The 19870-nt window shown below is 35.5% G+C and overlaps 1 protein-coding gene across 5 annotated transcripts in view; it reads left to right on the forward strand.

The window, feature by feature from the left end:
* Positions 1-19531, forward strand: part of MAPK9 (mitogen-activated protein kinase 9) — a 51087-nt gene extending 31556 nt beyond the window's left edge. For 3 of the 5 annotated variants that reach the window (XM_043987957.1, XM_043987956.1, XM_043987961.1), the window contains exons 8-12: positions 2402-2584; positions 4439-4563; positions 8407-8470; positions 10268-10339; positions 12330-19531. In XM_043987957.1, coding sequence (XP_043843892.1) covers positions 2402-2584; positions 4439-4563; positions 8407-8470; positions 10268-10339; positions 12330-12472 — 587 coding nt within the window. In that variant the 3' untranslated portion in view covers positions 12473-19531. Of the gene's footprint in view, positions 1-2401; positions 2585-4438; positions 4564-8406; positions 8471-10267; positions 10345-12324 lie in introns of those variants that run through there. The other 2 variants (XM_043987958.1, XM_043987960.1) reach the window with 2 other exon arrangements.
* The last annotated feature ends 339 nt before the right edge of the window (positions 19532-19870 follow it).

The raw sequence follows: 19870 nt of genomic DNA on the forward strand, positions 1-19870 counted from the left end.
TTTTCTAGGAAAGTGGCTATTTCAAATTCATTCAGGATATTGTGCTGAAAGGATTTTATTAAGGTGCTGTATTTGTTAAAATTATCACTATGCACTAAAAAAAGTTCTTTTTAGAAATTAGGATAAGAAACACATTAAATGAGACCCAAATAGAAAGTATTCAAGTGAGATAAAAGGTTGTGTCAAATTTTCTAATTCTATTCTAATTTGTATTTGGGAAAAAAATTTTTAAAAATCACCCCATTGTGTGTGCTTGTTTTTTTTATTTTAATAATAGTTGCTTTGCTCTGGCACATTACAAATACAGTATAAGAATATAAAATTCAAAATTTTAAACTAATAGATGGTCAATTCATTCATGTTAACATCATTAAGCAGGGGAAAAAAATCAAATTTAATACTGTATGCCATTTCTTATCTGTAGAGTCATGCTTTCATCTTCTGAATGCTTTTCATCCTAACTATTTTTCCCATGTATCATTTCTCATGATAATCACCGAGCATTTTCATTAGTCTTTATTTTTTAAAAAATATTTTAAAATAATTTATGTCAATTGATAGATATTCTTTGTTTTTCTAATTAATTAATCTGTCTTCAGTATCATATACATTATGTCAGCATACTTTTTTCTGGTCTTTTTATTGGGGTGATTTTTCTAGATGAAGTAAGAGCAAATTCTTAAGCAACAGATATAGTTTTGGGGGGGTTGTTTCATTGTGGCTTATGAATACTTTTATGTATCATTTATTTTATAAATATTTACCATGAAGTTAGATTCTGTGTTATATTTCAGGATTTCTGAGCAATTGTCTAGCAATTATATCTTATTTCAAGTTTACCCATTTCAGTGACTAAATAGACTTTTATTCTGAAAATAAATTCAACTGAAAACATTTTTATATAATATATAAAACAATAAGCTGTTTTGCCTAATATTAGGTAAATTAACATCCTGCTTATCAGTCACCTTTTTGCATGCATTTTATGTCTTTATTTTGTACTTTAGGAGAGAATTGAAATATTAGGAAGTGCAGAAAAGAAAAAAATAGTACTTTATAGCAAATGAAAAAATTATTAGGGGTTAGGTTGGCCTTCACAATTCCACAAGATCAGTAAATAGTGTTACTGTAGAAAAAGTAACTTGATACAGAGAGAAGCATTAGTCTTGTGTACTTTCAAAAAGAATAAATAAAGTATTTAGGTTTTTTGTCATAGTTTAAATGAAAAAGAAGACATATTTATAGACTCTCATTATATCTAGAGGTGGCTGGAGTACAACACTTTATTGCAAGTCAAACATTTGAGTCCCACCTCTGTTTCACCAGGTGTGTGACCTTGGAGAAGTCTCTTCACTTTCCTGGGCCTTACTTTTCTTCATCTTTGAAAAAGAATCAATGATGCTTGTGCTGCTTACCTTACAGGGTTGTTATTGCAATCCAGTGAGACAGGATGTGTGAAGTGCTTTGTAAACCATAGAGGAAGCCATAAGCTATGAGTATAGATTCTTATTTTTGTGAGCAACAACAATAATAAATGAGATTACTAGGGTCTACCAGAGCTTGTATTCCAGTGTCATAGTCTTTGGAACCCGGAGGGAGCTATTTTACTTAACTTCTAGTGAAAGTTAACTCTGAATTATGTGAGGCATCCTTGTAATAGACATGTGGAAGTCATCCTCAGAGCCAGCAAGACCAAACTCCAAGTCCTGCATCTGTCATATACTGGCATTGTGACCCTGGGCAAGTCATTTAACTTCCTAGTGCCTCAGGCACCTCTTTATAAAACTGTTAGTTAAAAAGCATAATTCCCCATATCATTGAACAGGTCTGGCCATCTTTCTTTCCACCTCCACTCCCCAAATAAGCCTCAAACAAAAACCAGAAGTCCCTATAATTTTTGGCTTAAGCACTAAAATTCAGTAACAAGAAAACTCTCATTGGAGCCAGAATGACAAAGTAGTATTCAGTAGTAGGTAGCTCGATAGGTTCAATCAGAAGACTAGAGAAAATAGAGAATTTCAGAATTGTAAGGGACCAGATTCTCCTTTCACAAATAAAGAAAGCAAGGGCCTAGACAGGTAAAAGATCAGGTAGGTAGGGACAGAGCAAGAACTAGAACCTGGGTTTCCTAGCAACATTGCTGCTTCTCCTTTAAAGTTAACCACATGCCATATGTCAAATAGTTTGTATAGTGCTCTTCATAGTTATCTTTGTCTTGAATAGTCAGAACTTGGAATTCTGAGTGTTCATATTTAGATGGTATTTTAAAATAGCAGAGTGGGATCTCTTCATTCACTACTTATTGATATACACAAATATACATTAGCTTTTTTTTTCCCCCTGGATAACACTTTGTATAATATGGTTGTTTCAGTTATATTTTCTTAAAGAGTTCCTACAGATATTGATCAGTGGAATAAAGTTATTGAGCAGTTAGGAACACCATCATCAGACTTTATGAAGAAATTACAACCAACTGTGAGGAATTATGTAGAAAACAGGCCGAAATATCCTGGTATCAAATTTGAAGAGCTTTTCCCTGATTGGATATTCCCATCAGAATCTGAACGAGATAAACTGAAAAGTAAGACTTTTTTTCTTATACTTGAGTTCCCTAATCCACATGAAGTTTATTTTTTATATTTATATTCCACAATATGAACATGATATGATATATTTACCTCATCTGTAAAGTAAAAATAATATCAGAATACATTAAAACCTTGTAATTATACCAGCAATTAGAATCCTCAAACACTTTGCCACTTCTCAAGAACCAAGAAGTCTACTATGAGAGTCAGTGTCACTGAATGCCTGAAACCTGAGATTCTGCTCTCAAAGTCTGCCTTTTTGAAGCCTTCAAGCAGAATTAAAAAGCTTCATAAATTAATTTGAAAAATTGTACATATGTTAATTGGAGTTGTAAAGCTGGGAATTTCACACTTTGTCAGAGCTGCCAAATAAAGTGTATTTTAAAATATAGTCTCCCATACCAGATTAGCCCAATCCTAATCATTTGCTTCTTCAGAATCTGACCTTGAGGGAGCTTAGAAAAAAACTGATACACCTGAACCCAAAGCAAATTTTATCATGTCATGATCAGAGAAACTACAATCTTTCATTTGCATATAATTCTAAACCTTGCTGTATGCAAAAGGCCTTAGATCCATAGCTCTAATTTATGTATTGATTTTGGTTTTTTGAAAAGTATAATCCTCTAGGATTTTTTTTAGTTGCTAGGATTTCTTTCCCTAAAGTACTTTATTTAAAAATACCTTTGTTTGGAGTTAAAAAGCCAGGCTTCTGCGTTTTCAGCACCCAGCACAGGTCCTGGCACATGGTAGACACTTAATAAATTCTTTTTGATTGGTTCATGGATGCAATTTCTTTTAGAAAAAGAGAGAAAACACTACATTCCATCTCTTGAAATTGGCTCTTTCTTAACTTGGAAGATAACTTTTGTAGGAAAATGGCCCACCTTATGGATTTATAGATTTTGGTTGCTAATGACTGTTTTCATCATGCTTCAATAGTCAACTCTCAGTGAACCAGAAAGTTACCTTAGGCAGAATCCCAAATTCCTGGCCTTTCTGGTTAACCAAGATCTTAGTGTAATTGTTTTTAAAGTTTTTATGTAGCTGTGGGAGGAAGAAAAGCCAGGGGAATGACACTGATCTGTTATTCTTTATTCCCCAGAAGGAAGAATCAGAACTATGCTACCTTAGGACAGTTCCAACTCGCTGGGACATTTTTTTTCTTTCATTCATTGTCAGAGAGTGCTCCCCTTTCCAGATATTAGAATAGATAGGTAGTCTGCACTCAGTCCCTTCTTTCCTTAAGAAATATTTCAAGATTGTTTTAATGATGGTGAAAATGACTTTTAATTTTTTAAAAATCACTTAGGAGTTTTGATCTTGATTTCAGAAACTTCTTTTAAGATGGATACTTGGGGCAGCTAGGTGGCACAGTGGATAGAGCACCAGCCCTGGAGTCAGGAGGACCTGAGTTCAAATCCGGCCTCAGACACTTAACACTTACTAGCTTGTGACCTTGGGCAAGTCACTTAACCCCAATTACCTCACAACACAAAAAAAAAGGAAAAAAAAGATGGGTACTTAATATTTCATACTATGAGCTTTTGATCTTTTCCTTATCTGTGCTGCTACATTTAACTTTTTTGTCATGTATTTTTGTTTAATTTTCAAATTAAAACTCAGTTTTTAAAAATCTGACTCTTCGGGGCAGCTAGGTGGCACAGTGGATAAAGCACTGGCCCTGAATTCAGGAGGACCTGAGTTCAAATCTGGCCTCAGACACTTAACACTTAATAGCTGTGTGACCCTGGGCAGGTCACTTAACCCCAATTGCCTCACCAAAAAAAAAAAAAAAAAAGGAAAAAAAAAATCTGACTCTTTATATGCTTTATTTTTCTTCCTAGCAAGTCAAGCTAGAGATTTGTTATCAAAAATGCTCGTAATAGATCCTGACAAACGAATTTCTGTTGATGAAGCCTTACGGCATCCATATATTACTGTTTGGTATGACCCTGCTGAAGCAGAAGCAGTAAGTATTGATTTAAAGTGGCATAATGGATCTTTTTAAATCTTTGTGTTTATATAGATAGAAGCAAGGCATGTTCTGAAAGTTAAGGAAGTTTAACACTGATATTTGAAGATCTTTCTCTATTTTCCTGTCTCTTCCTTCTTCCCTCTAGTTTTTCTCTTCTCCTTTCTCTTTCCTTTCCCCTCTCTTCTTTTCTTCTCTTTCTCTCCCATAAATTATATGTGTGTATGTGTGTGTGTGTGTGTGTGTATGTGTGTGTGTGTGTGTATATCACATAAATATTACATGATGGTTAAATAAGTGTACAGGCCTTGGTTTATACACAACTTAGACATACATATAGAAATCTAAGTATAGACATCTCACTTCCTAAAAGGACGAGTGCTCCCTTTTTACTCAATTTAGAACTGTCAGGTGAATACCCTAGAAAGCTGCTTTCTCTTATGTAGATGTAGAGGTAGAGATAGTCATCTCTTATGCAGATGCCAAAATGTAGAGAGTTTATAAGTTACTGGTGCCAGGACATGCCTATTGCCCATTCCGAACAGAGCTCATTTCTCTTCCTTTTCCTGCTTCCTCCATCCCTGTCCATCGCTAATGCTGAGTTTGGGAGGAATGTGCTTTTCATCTTAAATCAGAACTGGAAATGCATTATCCCCAAAGAAAGCTTGAGCTCTCTGCATCCTTTGACACTTAACTTTCCCCTTATCCTGTATATTCTGTCCTCTTTTGGTTTTTGTGGCACAACTCTACGGTGGTTCTCTTTCTACTTATCTGGCCATTTTTTTTTGTCTTCTTTGCTGGGTCCTATCCCTTCACTAGAGTTGTCCCCTAAAACTATTTTGGGCCTGCTCTTTTCTCTTAGCCATCTCTCAATGAGCTCATCATTTCCTATAACTTCAATTATCTTTATCCTGTTAACTCCCAAATCTATATGTTCCTCTCCAGCCTGTCTTCTGGATTCCAGGCAGTCCTGTATCACCAGCTGCTTATTAGACTTCTCCACCTCAGTGTTTAATAGGCACCTCAAGCTCAACATGCTCAAATTAGAACTTAAGATCTTCTCTCTAAACCCACCCCTCCTCCATACTTCCGTATTTCTTTTTCCTTTAAAATTAAAAAATATATATATGTATTGTTTCCACTTACATGTAAAACCAGTTTTTAACATTCATTTTTTAAAATTTGGGTTCCAAATTCTCTTCCTCCCCCTTTCCTTAAGACAGCAAGCATTTGATATAGATTATACATGTGCAGTCATGCAAAATATATTTCCTTATTAGTTGTGTTGTGAAAGAAAACACAGACCACCCCCTCCCCCCCAAAAAACCATGAATAACATGAAGTAAAAAAATAGTATGCTTCAATCTGCATTCAGACTCCATCAATTCTTTCTGGGAGTGGATAGCATTTTTTCTTCATAAATCCTTCAGAATTGTCTTGGATCTTTGTATTGTTGAGAATAGGTAAGTCATTCACAGTTCATCATCTTAGTATTGCTATTATTGTGTACAGTGTTCTCCTGGTTCTGCTCATTTCACTTTGCATCAGTTTGTGTGAGTCTTTCCAGATTTTTCTGAAAGCATCCTGCTAATTTCTTAGAGTAAACTAGTATTTCATCACAATCATGTACCACAGCTTATTCAGCTGTTCCCCAGTTGATGGGCATCCCCTTGATTTCCAGCTCTTTGCCACCACAAAAAGACCTGCTACAAATATCTTGGATATATAGGTCCTTTTCTGTTTTTTAAAAATCTCTTTGGGATATAGACCTAGTAGTGCTATTTCTGGGTCAAAAGATATGTGTGGTTTTATAGCCCTTTGGACATAGTTCCAAATTGCTCTCTAGAATGGTTGTTTCAATATACAATTCCACCCACAGTGCATTAGTATCCCAATTTTTCCATATCCCCTCCAACGTTTATCATTTTAGGTAATCTGATAGGTGTGAGATGGTACCTCAGAATTTTTTAAATTTGTATTGCTTTATTCAGTAGTGATTTAGAGCATTTTTTCATATGATTAGAGATAGCTTTGATTTCTTCATCTGAAAACTGCCCATTCATGTCCTTTGACTATTTATTAATTGGGGAGTGACTTGTATTTTTATAAATTTTACTCAGTTCTCTAAAAATTTGAGAAATGAGGCTTTTATCAGAGAACCTTGCTATAAACATTTTTTTCCCAAGTTTTTTGCTTTCTTTCTAATTTTGGCTGCATTGGTTTTCTTTGTGCAAAACTTTTTAAATTTAATGTAATTAAAATCATCCATTCATATTGTATAATGCTCTCTACCTCTCATTTGAGCCTAAATTCTTCCCTTATCCTTATATCTGACAGGTAAACTATTCCATACTTCCCCAGTTTGCTTATAGTATCACCCTTTATGCCTAAATCATTTACTTATTTTGACATTATCTTGGTATATGGTGTGAGATGTTGTTCTATACCTAGTTTCTGTCAAACTGCTTTCTAGTTTTCCCAGAAATTTTTTTCAAATAGTTCTTGTTCCCAAAGCTGGGATCTTTGGATTTATCAAACACTATATTACTGTAGTCATTACCTACTGTGTATTGCATACCTAGTTATTTCACTGATCCACTCTATTTCTTAGCCAGTAACAGTTTGTTTTGGTAATTACTGCTTTATAATGCAGTTTGGGATCTGGTATGACTAGGTCACTGTCCTTCATTTTTTTGTTTTTCATATGAATTTTGTTATTATTTTTCTAGCTCTATAAAATACATTTTTTGTAGTTTGGTATGGCACTGAATAAGTACATTAATTCAGGTAGAATTGTCATTTTTTATAGTCGCTTGCATGAACAATTAATACTTTCCCAGTTCAAATCTGACTTTATTAGTGTGAAAAGTGTTTTGTAATTTTGTTCATATAATTCCTGGGTTTGTCTTCACAGGTAGACTCCCAAGTGTTTTATACTGTCTACACATACTTCCCTATTTCAGTCTAGGGCACCACCATTCTTCACACCATTCTTCACAGGGTTATAAACCCAATTTTACTGCCTCTCAACTATCTTCAATTCTTCATTTTCCCTCATCCCCTAAATCTAATCAGTTGCAAGCCTTGTCAGTTCTACCCCCACAACATCTATTGTATCCATTCCTTTATCTCTACTAGCATGACTACCCAACTAGTTCATAACCTTATTACCTCTCATCTAGATTACCTTACCTCGATTATCACAGTTGCCTCCTAATTAGACTTATTGTTTCTAGTCTCTCCTCACTCCACAACACTGCCAAAAAATCTTTCTAAAGCACATCTCTGACCATGTCAGTCCCCTATTCAGGAATCTCCAGTGATTCCTTAATGCCACTAAAATAAAATAAAAATTCCTTCCTTAGCACTAGCATTTAAAGTTTTTCACAGTCTGGCCGTAGCCTTCCTTTCTAGACTTATTTCATATTACTTCTTTATGTACTGTGCCTCAGCCAAACTGGCTTACTTGCTGTTCCCCAAACAGCATTCTATCTCTCACCTCCACACCGTTACACATGCCTGGAATGCATTCCCTCCTTGCCTGTACTTCTTTGAGCCATTAACTTTCAAGTTCTACTTGGGTACCACCTCCTTCTCATGATCTTCCTCATTGTTAGTCTTCCTTCCTTTCTCTGATGATCTATATTTTTACCTATGAACAAATTGTCTTCTCAGTAGATTACAAACTCCTTGAGGACAGGGACTGGTTTTGTTTTTTCTTTCTATCTTCACTTCTTTACATGTAGTACATGTTTAATAGATGCTTATTCAAAGTTAGACAGTGGAAAAGTCTCTTAGAATTCCTTACAAATTTGTTTTTTTCCCCAATTTAACTTTTAGCCACCACCTCAAATTTATGATGCCCAGTTAGAAGAGCGAGAACATGCTATTGAAGAATGGAAAGGTAATAAAAGGTTATTTTGGTCATCAGTTATAGACATTTTTATCAGTATTTATTGGTACAGATACATTTTGTATCTCATAATTGACAGTCTGTTTAGTCTTTATTTTCTAAAACTGTTGGACTGTTTAGAATTATAGTTTTATCCCCAAAATTTTATGTTAATCAGTAAGTTGCTTGAAATGGGTTTTTATTAGCTATTTTGTTTTCAATTCTTATTAAGCAAGATCCAAAGGAAATTTTTAATCATTTTATGACTTAACAAAGAAGTTTTAAAAGATATTTGTTTTTACCATAATGCCATCGTTTTAAGATTTTGAAGAAGTTTGATAGAGATTTCAAGTATTTTGTTGTTGTTGTTGTTGTTAGTCATTGAAGCATATGATTACATGGTAGTAATACCTAGAACACCTTCTCTGTTTGTTGCTAAACCTGGCATCTCTCAAAGAGTTGTAAAATTTATTCCAGGGATCTCATTTTCCAGACAAGAAAACTGAGGCCCTGCAAAAGACTTAGCGAAATTGAGCAGTCAAAAGGCTTTAGCAGAAAGAGCATATTGGATCTGGAGACAGAAGACCTAAGTTTGGGTTTTCCCTACTTAATTAGCTGTGTATCCATGAGCAAGTCACTTAATTACTTTTCTCTCAGATCCCTAATCTTTGGGGTTTTTTTTTTGTTTGTTTTGTTTTGTTTTTAAGTGAGGCAATTGGGGTTAAGTGACTTGCCCAGGGTCACATAGCTAGTGAGTGTTAAGTGTCTGAGGCCGGATTTGAACTCAGGTACTCCTGACTCCAGGGCCAGTGCTCTATCCACTGCACCATCTAGCTGCCCCCAGATGCCTAATCTTTAAAATGAAGGGCTTGTACTAAATGATTTTTAAGATTCCTTCCAGCCCTAAATTTTGCGTTCCTCCTCAGTAGGTCAACATAAGGCCTTGGATTAAAACTAATGTCTCCTAACTTCTAGGGTAGAACTTATCTCCAAGTCACACTGTGGGAATGATAAAAAGAAACCTTAGTTGGCATGGTATACAAGTACATAAAAGTTTCTCGCGATAAAATACTAAATTAAAAATAAATGTTATCCATTATATTTTATAACTACTTTAATCATTATTTAGTTTAGCCATTGGATACTTCATTTTGTGTTCTTCCTGTAATGTTTAAGTCTGTTTGATAGCATTTATTTAGTTGTCAGTAAAAGCATTTTGGAAAAATTACTTGGCATATTAAGATACAACTAATTTTATTATATTTTGAGCCTGACATGTGATTTTATTGGTATAGGAAACTCCCTGTGACAAAATAGATCTCTATCTGCTCTGCAACTCTGGGGCACTGGGAGATTAGTTGTCTTGTCCAGTCATTCAGCCAGAATGTATCAAAGGCAAGCATTGAACCCAAGACTATACTGATTCCAAAGCCTGCTGTTTCCTATACCATAATTGCTTCTCCTTATTTTATATTATTCATTTTGTTAACTATTCTAAATTCTGAATTTTTAATTGTTTTTAGTTCTAGTATTACATTACCCAGTTTTTCAATTTAATATGATATATAGAGGTCTGGACTCCATCTCTAATTCTAGACAGGGCAATCTGACTAAAGTGTCCTGGGCTTGGGTCTGTCTAAACAGCACTGAAATGGAGCATGTTTGATATCTAAGACTATAGACTGGCAAAGTATTCCATTCAGGGTTGTCACAACTAGGCCTTTTATCATAGTGAATGTTGATTTTGAAACAGTTTGTAAAAATATAAGGAAACGGATGAAAAATTTTCACTTAAATTTCTGTTTGAAGAACTAATATACAAAGAAGTAATGGACTGGGAAGAAAGAAGCAAGAATGGCGTGGTAAAAGATCAGCCTTCAGGTTAGTGATTAGTTTAATAGTTTTTCTTCTAGTAGTCTTTGCTTTAGACAACTTAAATATTAACAGTGTGTTCTATAGTGATGGTTATGGTTTAGGTGGTTGTTTTTTTAAAGAGTTTGCCTCTTAGCTCTTTACACATTCTGATGAATGTTGAGTTCTCTTCTAAGATATACATAATCCTCTGTAACTGTTGCACAGAGGACTGCACAATCAAACCATGCAGGGAATTATGTTTGTTCCAACGACAAATTAGCCTTTACTTCTCCAAATACTTTTGCCCAAATTTTCCAGCTAGTTGCTAATAGTTGTTTTATTTTACTAACAGTAGCCTGGGACTTATGAGTACCCCTTTATTGGAAGATTTCTAATATTATTTATCTTTTTTGAAGTACAGAAGCTCAGTAGATTATTGCAAGGCTCAACTAAGTTGGTGGCACAGTGGATAGAGTGTCAGGCCTGGAGTCAGTTCAAATCTGGCCTCAGCCATTTACTTAAGTGACCCGGGGCAAATCACTTAATCCTGTTTGCCTCAGTTTCCTCATCTGTAAAATGAGCCAGAGAAGGAAATGGCAAATCACTCCAGTATCTTTGCCAAAAAAACCCCAACTAGGGTCACAAAGAGTCAGTCACAACTGAAACAGCTAACAGCAATGACATGCATACATGCTTGCAGACTGAGGTCTGACTTGCTCTTTTCCATACTTGCCAACAATATACAAAAAAAGTCTGTATATAGACTATGTTGATGATTTTTCATTTTTTAATTATAAAGCAATAAATAATGTTCAAAGATACAAGATCACAGAGTAACTTAAAAATAAACACTGTTTCGGAGTTGGGTAAACTATACTTGTCCAGGGTATTCTCATTCTGCTCAGGCTCGGCCATAAAACTGGACATTAAGAATAAAATATGCCTTAAGAAATTTAAATGTTATCCTTGATTTCTTTTAAAGATCCCAAGTCCCCTGGTCCTTATGATCACTTTTTTTTTGGAACAGACTAGTCTTCGTTGCAGCCTGGTAATAACTGTTGTTACTATCAAAACTTAATCTTAAAGATAGTGCTTTTTGGCTTATACTTAAGTAGAGCACAATGGTGTAGAAAATACACCGGATGCAAAAAAAAAAAGAAAGAAAGAAAATTGACTTGATGGATTTCAAACCCTGATTTTCCACAAGCCTTTTTACAAACAATGTTATTTGGACAAATACACTGATTTTCTTTAAGTCTTGTAGAAATGAAAGTATATTTTCAGAACATAATTGGATCTACTCTCATATGATCAAGATGCAGCATGATTGATAAGTAGAGAGCCAAGAAAACCTGAGTCTAAGTTCTGCTTCTGACACATCCTTGCTTTGTGAACCTAGGCAAGTCATTTAACCTCTTGAGTGCTAAGCAGTTCCCTAAGTTGAAGAGCAAGTGCTGACCTGCACTGGTTGGCAGTTTTCGTATCTGTGAGTTCCTTATAACAATGAGATTACAAGTCTAGGCCCTAGCCCTATATGTGCCCGTATGTTTGATGCCACACTATTAGAAAAGAAAATGAAAGTATATATGAAAAGACATTAAATCCGGGGGACTGAGGAACCTAAGAAATAGGGAGAACTTGGAAAAAGATTTAAATGTTAGTCTTGACTAACTGCATCCTCCTGACTAACTACCTCTTTTTTTTTGGGGGGGGGTTAGGCAGTTGGGGTTAAGTGACTTGCCCAGGGTCACACAGCTAGTAAGTGTTAAGTGTTTGAGGCCAGATTTGAACTCAGGTCCTCCTGAATCCAGGGCCAGTGCTCTATCCATTGTGCCATCTAGCTGCCCCGACTAACTACCTCTTAAGATTGCTTTCCTGCCTCCAAAATTGGGATTAGGGAATTGTCATAAAGGGGAGGCAAAATAAATGTCATTTGTCTGCAACCCTCACTGTTTTGTTTGTTTTTTGTAGCAATGTCTTGCCTCAGATTTTATTATATTTGGTTTACTTAGCACAGATGCAGCAGTAAATAGCAACACCACTCCTTCTCAGTCCTCATCTATCAATGACATTTCATCCATGTCAACAGAGCAGACATTGGCTTCAGATACAGACAGCAGCCTGGATGCCTTGACAGGACCCATTGAAGGTTGTCGATGATAAGTTAAAAATTGCAGACTTGCAATTGGAAAAGAACCCTTGATTCCATGCTTGTAAGTTCATGGAACCAAGCAAGGAAACTCCATGTTCTGCATGTCCTAGTCAGTGCAATGCCTGTGTTCTTACTCAGCTGTAATTTGATTGCCTGCTTGATATTATAAAAATGAAAGCAATGCAATGTCTGACAAAAAAAAAACAACCACAAGCCAATCGTAGAATATTTCAGGTGAGCAATTATAATAGGTGGGGCAAAAAAAGGTAATTGTGATATCAGCAGTGACCACGTGTCTTTAGCAAACTTCTGGACTTACACACATGTGCCATCAGAAGCTTGCTTTATTTATTTAGCTTTGCTTTTTGGCCTGTCTCACATTCAGAAATGTGGTGTGTATGAGTCCAGTGATGCTTCAGACAGTGTATTTTTTCACGCCATTTCTTATTCTTCCTGAGTAATGTGGTGTCTACAGTAGAAGAAATAAATAGTCCTGTGATGTTTAATCATCTATTATTGCATATTTTGCTCTCTGTCATAGTATGCTTCATTCTATAGCTTTTTTCTTTCATGAGAACAGGCATTTTTAAAGTATATACTTAGTAATAAGAAAGGCAGTTGCTTTCCATGAATTAATGGCATTCAAGGCTGAGGATGAATTATTGTAATATATATATATATATATATATATGCATATATATATATGTTGATGTTGACCACTACCCAAACAAAAATATTTACAGGGACATTTGTTCTTAAATTGCTTTGTCCTATGTTGATATGTAAATTTGACTTTTCATTATGCCAAAGGATGTTTCGTTACATGCAAAAGTCACACCTGACTTTTAAAAGCCTATTTAACTTACCCCTGATCTATTAGTACTCCAGATATCTTAGTTTGCAGTGCTTTAAGGAGCCCTGTGTCTTCCAATAAATATTGCTATACCTATTCTCAACAGTATGATGCACATGGATTCTTTAATTCATTACCTTCATCATTAATACTTAGAGTAGATTTTTGCAAAATTCTGGCAACGTAGGCAGAGTGCTGGATTTGACGACTCAGGAAGACCTGGTTCCCAATCCTGCCTCTGATGCTTAATAGTCACACACTTGACTATGGGCAAGTCACTTAATATCCTTGAATCTCAGTTTCTTCACCGGTTAAAAGAAGAAAATAATCCACATAGTACATGACTCACAGGGTTGTCTCCAGGCTCAGACATGATCACGTATGGAAGATGTGTTGCAGATTTTAAAGTACTAGAATAAATGCCTGCTCTTATATGAAAAGTCAAATTGATCCTTAACTTGAAGTTAATAGTGGTTTCTGTTCTTAATTAAGAAAACTATTGATTATGATCCTTAATTCATATTTTATCATGTTTTTAATGGAAGATGCCTAGAATATTTTTTTAGAAACTCCTGGCCTTTTTTTTTTTTTTAACTTTTCTTCAAGGGTCTGTCCTCGGAGTCCTTTTTTAAAAAACTAGTCAAATAATTATCGATGTATGACTGGGATTTGAGGGGGCATGCTGAACTACAGTTAATAAGCTGATAAGAGATTTGTAACTTGTAATTATACTGCTCACCTGAAAGAGATACTTTGAATCTTATTAATGTGTTTTTGTATATGTATACACATACATATATGTGTATATATATATATGTATATATTTCAAAGTTCATTAAGACACTGAGTATCCAAATGGCATTGCAGAAATGGAGTCAGTTAAAACAATTGCATTTCAACTATGTTGCTCATAATTTTTCCCCCTCAAGAGCTTATTTTTACAGATTAATATCTTGTTTTTAGTCATTTTGGAAGCTATTTGGACTGAGCATTTGGTAGAATGTGTTTTGAGGAAGTATTTTAATAAGAAAAAGTCTGTTATAAATACTATATAAAAATGAGGTTTTGTCTACACCTGTTATGTCATATGGTTGGTCTTATCACTGGAAACTGGAGCTTTTGGTGGAAAAGAAAGCAAACTTACATGAATCTCTGAAATCATTTATTCTGTATTGAATGTTACAAACCAGACAAATTCAACTAAGAAATAAACGCTTTGGTGACTCTAGGATTCCAGCAGAAATACCCATTATAAAAACTAATCGTGAGTTGTTCTTAATGTGTTTGAGGGGGGAAAAGGATATCACTATCCACATGAAGATGGCCCTTTCTTTAACATTTATTGTTTGAAGAGCAACAAATACAACATGCCGCTATCTCTCTCTCTTTTTTTTTAATGCACTTTAAAAAATATCGGTGACACTTTGGTAACTTTTCTGCTTTGGAAGTTTGTCTGAACAGAAGAACCCCTGAAGCTTAAAAGGGTACTTCCTCCTATCATCTACCAAAGGAGATTTGTGAGTGGAATCCATTGTAACTTGTTCATAAATTACACTGCTGCCCATTTATTTTCAGGTGCAATTCCAGATGTTCATTTTCATTGACAAAGCCCAGTATGATTTGGCTAATGATTACTTTTGGTACCATCTTTCTTCTTATATGTTACCATTGCAGTAGAATTCTATGAATTTGCTCTACATGACAGATCTAATACTTAAGATCCCATGCTGGAGGCAACATGATTTTCAGAATGATACCTCACCGCAGTTTTAGAATTCCTGTCCATAAACCCTGGGCTGGCTGACCTTTTGGTTCTCATACAATGTGAATTGTTCTAGTTTGACCTTTCTCGACAGTTACTGGAGTTGGATAGAAGATTACAAATTTTACATATCTTGTTCATCTCTGCTGTTTGTCTTATTGGAGTAACCCTTTGGGGAGTGCATTCTTATAACCCAGGTAACTTAGAAGACTCTTGAAATTGAAAATTTGGACTTTTTTTTTGGCTCAGTTTTTAGTCCAAAAGAGACATGGTTCTGTTCTGATTTTACATGCCAGTTAGTTCCCAAGCTTGGAAAGCTCTCAGAGCATTGTAGCAGGTCAGCTCAACAAACATCAATTATGAACTATGTGCAAGGCACAAATCTAGGCACAGGGCGTACAAAGATGAAATGAGATATGTGCCTTCCCTCAAGAAGCTTAGAATGTAGCAAGGGCCAGGGAAATCTGGAACACCGATTAATTTTTTTAATAACAGTTTTTCTTGGCCCTGATCATTGGAATGTGAATTTCAGAGCAGAAATAATGGAATAACAGCTAAGGGAGAAAACTATCTGGAATACTAAGTGTAACTGTGGTTTAATCAAGATTTAATATTGTCCTTTGTGACGAGTTTGTCTGGGTAACTTGTGTGATGACTAAGTATGGTCACAGCCACTCATGACCAAATATATGTCCTGGTGATTAATATATATGATCTTTAAGTTCACACATCCCACAAGTAAATGGATTTATCTAAGTTTTTATTATTTTTAAAAAATTATCTATCCATTTGGATCAATGGAGATTCCTGAGGCCAAATTTTCAAATAGGATCCCTTTTTTGTAGCTGTATTGAAAGGTATAGGTGGCAAATGACAGCAGCAGATTGTAACTTCAGAGACTTGCAAGCATACATCTCACTCCCAAACACAATGTGTAGGCCCTCCCTCCCCACAGGTGAAGCCTCCTTAAAAGATTATGACCAATGGAATGCTTGTTAGCTGTCATTTGTGTTTAGGTCTTGCTGCTTAAGAATCCTAATGGTGCTTGCAGTTTTGCACATGAACCATTTCAATTTCTGTCTTTGAGGTACTTTAGGATGCTCTTAACATAGCATCATAGGCTTGAAAAGGACCTCTTTCTTTCCTTATAGCTGAAGAGCAGAACTACCCCAACCATCCCAGACAAATGAGTACAACATCTATCGTAATTTAAAATATGTAGGGGGAAGATTATCTAATATAAGCACGGCTTTGGTTTCTCTCTTATTGCCACCTTCTTTATCCCCTTTTCAAATACTATTATTTTCACTTGTATATTACAGAGCCTGGTTCTAGTCTTTTGGATAAACCATACTTTTTTTCTTTAAAAAAATGAATCTAAAAATTAACTACTTGATCCCGTCCAGATGACTTTCTGATCATGTAGGATGAATTTAAGCACTCATTCCCTCGTTGTTCCTACTTATATTTTGCAATAATATAATTATAGACTTTAGAAACCATTATGTTGATACAAGTTAGTGTGCTTGATATTAAGAATAGAATGTAGAGCTACAGTATATCCCCTTGTTAGTTTCTGTCGTGGCCCCTTTGTCTTTTGTGTCTCCTACTCAGGTCATGGCTGCCACTTTTCCTTGGGGAATTTTGAAAGAGGCTTTAAAGACAGATGGAGTCATTTTCTTTCATCATGCACAGAGAGAACCCAGGACAGAGATGAATTGATTTCAGTGCAAGGCCACACCTCTGGTTAAACTTTGGCAAAACCAGCATGAGAGCCCAGATCAGTGGCTTCTTTGCTCGAGGGCTATTTGGATTGAGCTACCAAGCAGCCACTCACTCTTTCTTATTGTGGCTCCCTGGAAGGGCTGTTTCTGAGGTATTTAATGTTCATACCAGAGGGAAGACAGAGAATCTACTAGAACCTCCTAACTTCATTTTTCGCTACTTCTCCCCCCTGCATCTTTCTCAGCTTTCATACAAGGGAGATTTTCAGAACCCTCATTCTAGACCTCAGGGCCAACTGGGGTTCTTGTTGAAGAGCAGTGTAAGGAAGAAAACTCACTATAGGTCAAATGTCCCCTTTCCTTTCACCTTTTGCATCTGTTATTTAGTAGCAAGTTTGCAAGGGGGCATACCTTGATGTTAACATTAGAACTTCATGAAAACATGAAAGAAGCAAGGTATTAACTATACTTTGGGGGGGGCGGGGCAATGAGGGTTAAGTGACTTGCCCAGGGTCACACAGCTAGTACATGTCAAGTGTCCGAGGTCAGATTTGAACTCAGGTCTTCCTGAATCCAGGGCTGGTGCTTTATCCACTGCACCACCTAGCTCCCCCAACTATACATTTAAGGACCATGTTCATTATGGGGTTTTGACTAGCTGGAAAAATAATTTATTCTTCACTTAATCACTTTAAATTTATGCTCTTCTAAGAATATCATCTCCTCTATTTCTCAAAAACTTCCCCATATTTCATCTTTAATTTCAATGAAAATGTTATGTCTTTGTCTTTGTGCCCCATGTTTAAAAATCACAGAATCTCAGAGTTGGAAGATACTTCAGAGGTCATCCAATCCAAGCTATAATTAAACAGAAATCCCCTTTATTATGTCCTCAATAATGGGCCATCTACCTTCTATTTGAACATTTCCAGTGACTGAGACTCACTACCTCACAAGCCAGCCCATTCCATTTTTCAACAATTCTAGTTGTTCTAGATATGTTGAGCTAAAATTTGCTTCTCCATAACTTACACCCTGTGATTTTGATTCTGCCATTTGGAGCTGTATAGAATTAAGTCCTATCCCTCTTCCATATGAGAGCCCTCCAGGTATTTGAAGAAATGCAGCACTTCCTTCCCCTCCTTAAGCTATTCTTCACATAACTTGATTACATCCTACTTAATTACATCCTTCATTTCCTGGTTGACTTTCTCGTGATGCACTTCGTTTTGTCAATGTCCTTAAAATGTGGCACCTGAAGCTGAAACAGTCCTTCAGCTGTGGTCTGAATAGTTTAGAGTTTAACAAGATTTCCTTGTTCTGAACCCTATACTTACATTAATAAAGCTCCTAAGGTTGTTTTTAGCTTTTTTTGGGGGGGCAGCCGTATCACTGTTGACTCATATTGAGCTTGCAATTATCTAAAACTGCAGTTCTTTTGAATGTGAAATTATGTTAAGCTTAATCTAAGTGCAGAACGTTTAATTTGTAAACCCATTCTTCCAGCCTGTGAAGATAGTCTTGGGTTATATTTCTCAACCACCATTTTATCTCCCAAATTTGTGGATGATTTATCTATCCATAAATTCGGTAAACATGATATCCTTTGTCTTCACCCAAGTCATATTTAAAATCTTAAATCAAGTAGGGCTGGAGACAGTGTTGTATTTCTGTGATTCAGATTCTATAATAATACCCTGAGGCACATTACTAGAAACCTGCCTTGAAGTTGATGTTAATTCATTAATCAACATTTTTTGCTTATAGTAATCCAGCCAGTTAACCGTAGCCCACATTCTCCATTTTGTCCATAAATATATCTTGAGGCCTTTTGTCAGAAGTCTTATTGAGATACACACATAAAGAAAACACATGTATACATACATACATGTGTGTGCGTATGTAAACCTATATATATATATATATATATATATATATATAAAATCTGTTCCCTAATTACCATTACCAAACCTAATTGAAAAATAAAATGAGGTTGGTTTGATATAAGTGCTTCTTAGAATCCAAGTTTGGTCCTGGGGAATCATTGCTTCCTTCTTTTTTTTTTTTTGGTTGGGGGTTGGGGGGAGCACCAGCTTTTATTTTAGTATCACAGTCTACTTTGGCATTGTCCTATGTATAAAATGCATACTGTTGTTGAATAGTTCAGCTCATCCCATTGTATTTCAATCAGTGAGCAAATTGGGGGTGGTAGGAAGCAGGATGGACAGTGTATTAAGTCCCAATACCACTCATTTGTATTCAGGATTTTTGACTTTATTTTGGTTACAGTTTGTGATTTCAAAAGGAATGATGTGTGCTTTGAAGTCTGTAATCCCTGTCGAGTTACATGAAGTGGCTTATATTGCCTGTTCCATCAGGCTTCATTGATGCCACTATTTTGTCATTCTTGTTTTGCTGATTCAGTACAAAAATGTTTTATGTAATAGCCTTGACGATTTTGTCTCATGCTGGATATAATTTCAAGAAGTTTTACCACTTAAGACACATTGGTTTTTTGTTTTGTTTTTTTACTGATGGCAGTTGTATTTCCTTGTTTTCATTTGATTTCAAAGTAGGCTAGCATTTCGTAAAGAATGTTGTCAATAGTTAAGTTTGAACTGCTAGCTATATCATATGAAATTTTATTTCTTAAAAGCCTTTTTAAAGAAGTAAATTATCTTACTAAAAACACTGTAAAAAAATAAATATTTGAATGGCAAACATTCAACTGTCTGTGTCGTTTGTTTAGCTCCTTTTCAAAGTTCAGGGTCCAGAATGCTTGCCGTTATAGGTGATAACGTGGACCAAGGATTGCATGGATAATTTGAATTTATGGGGGATCCCTAAAACTCATTGAAATGAATAGTTATCAGCCACCAAGGCCCCCCTCCCCTTTTAAACCAATACTACTGACAAAAATAGACAAATTTGAGTAATTTCTCCTGGTCCTTTGATAGAGGTTCTAATGATTATAAAAATACTTAAAGCAGTACTTCAATCAAACAATGAACCCAAAAAAAAAGAGTGAACCATACTAATTGACTGAACTCTAGTCCAGAACAAACCT

Source organism: Dromiciops gliroides, chromosome 2 (assembly GCF_019393635.1).
Source record: "Dromiciops gliroides isolate mDroGli1 chromosome 2, mDroGli1.pri, whole genome shotgun sequence".
Classification (NCBI taxonomy): domain Eukaryota; kingdom Metazoa; phylum Chordata; class Mammalia; order Microbiotheria; family Microbiotheriidae; genus Dromiciops; species Dromiciops gliroides.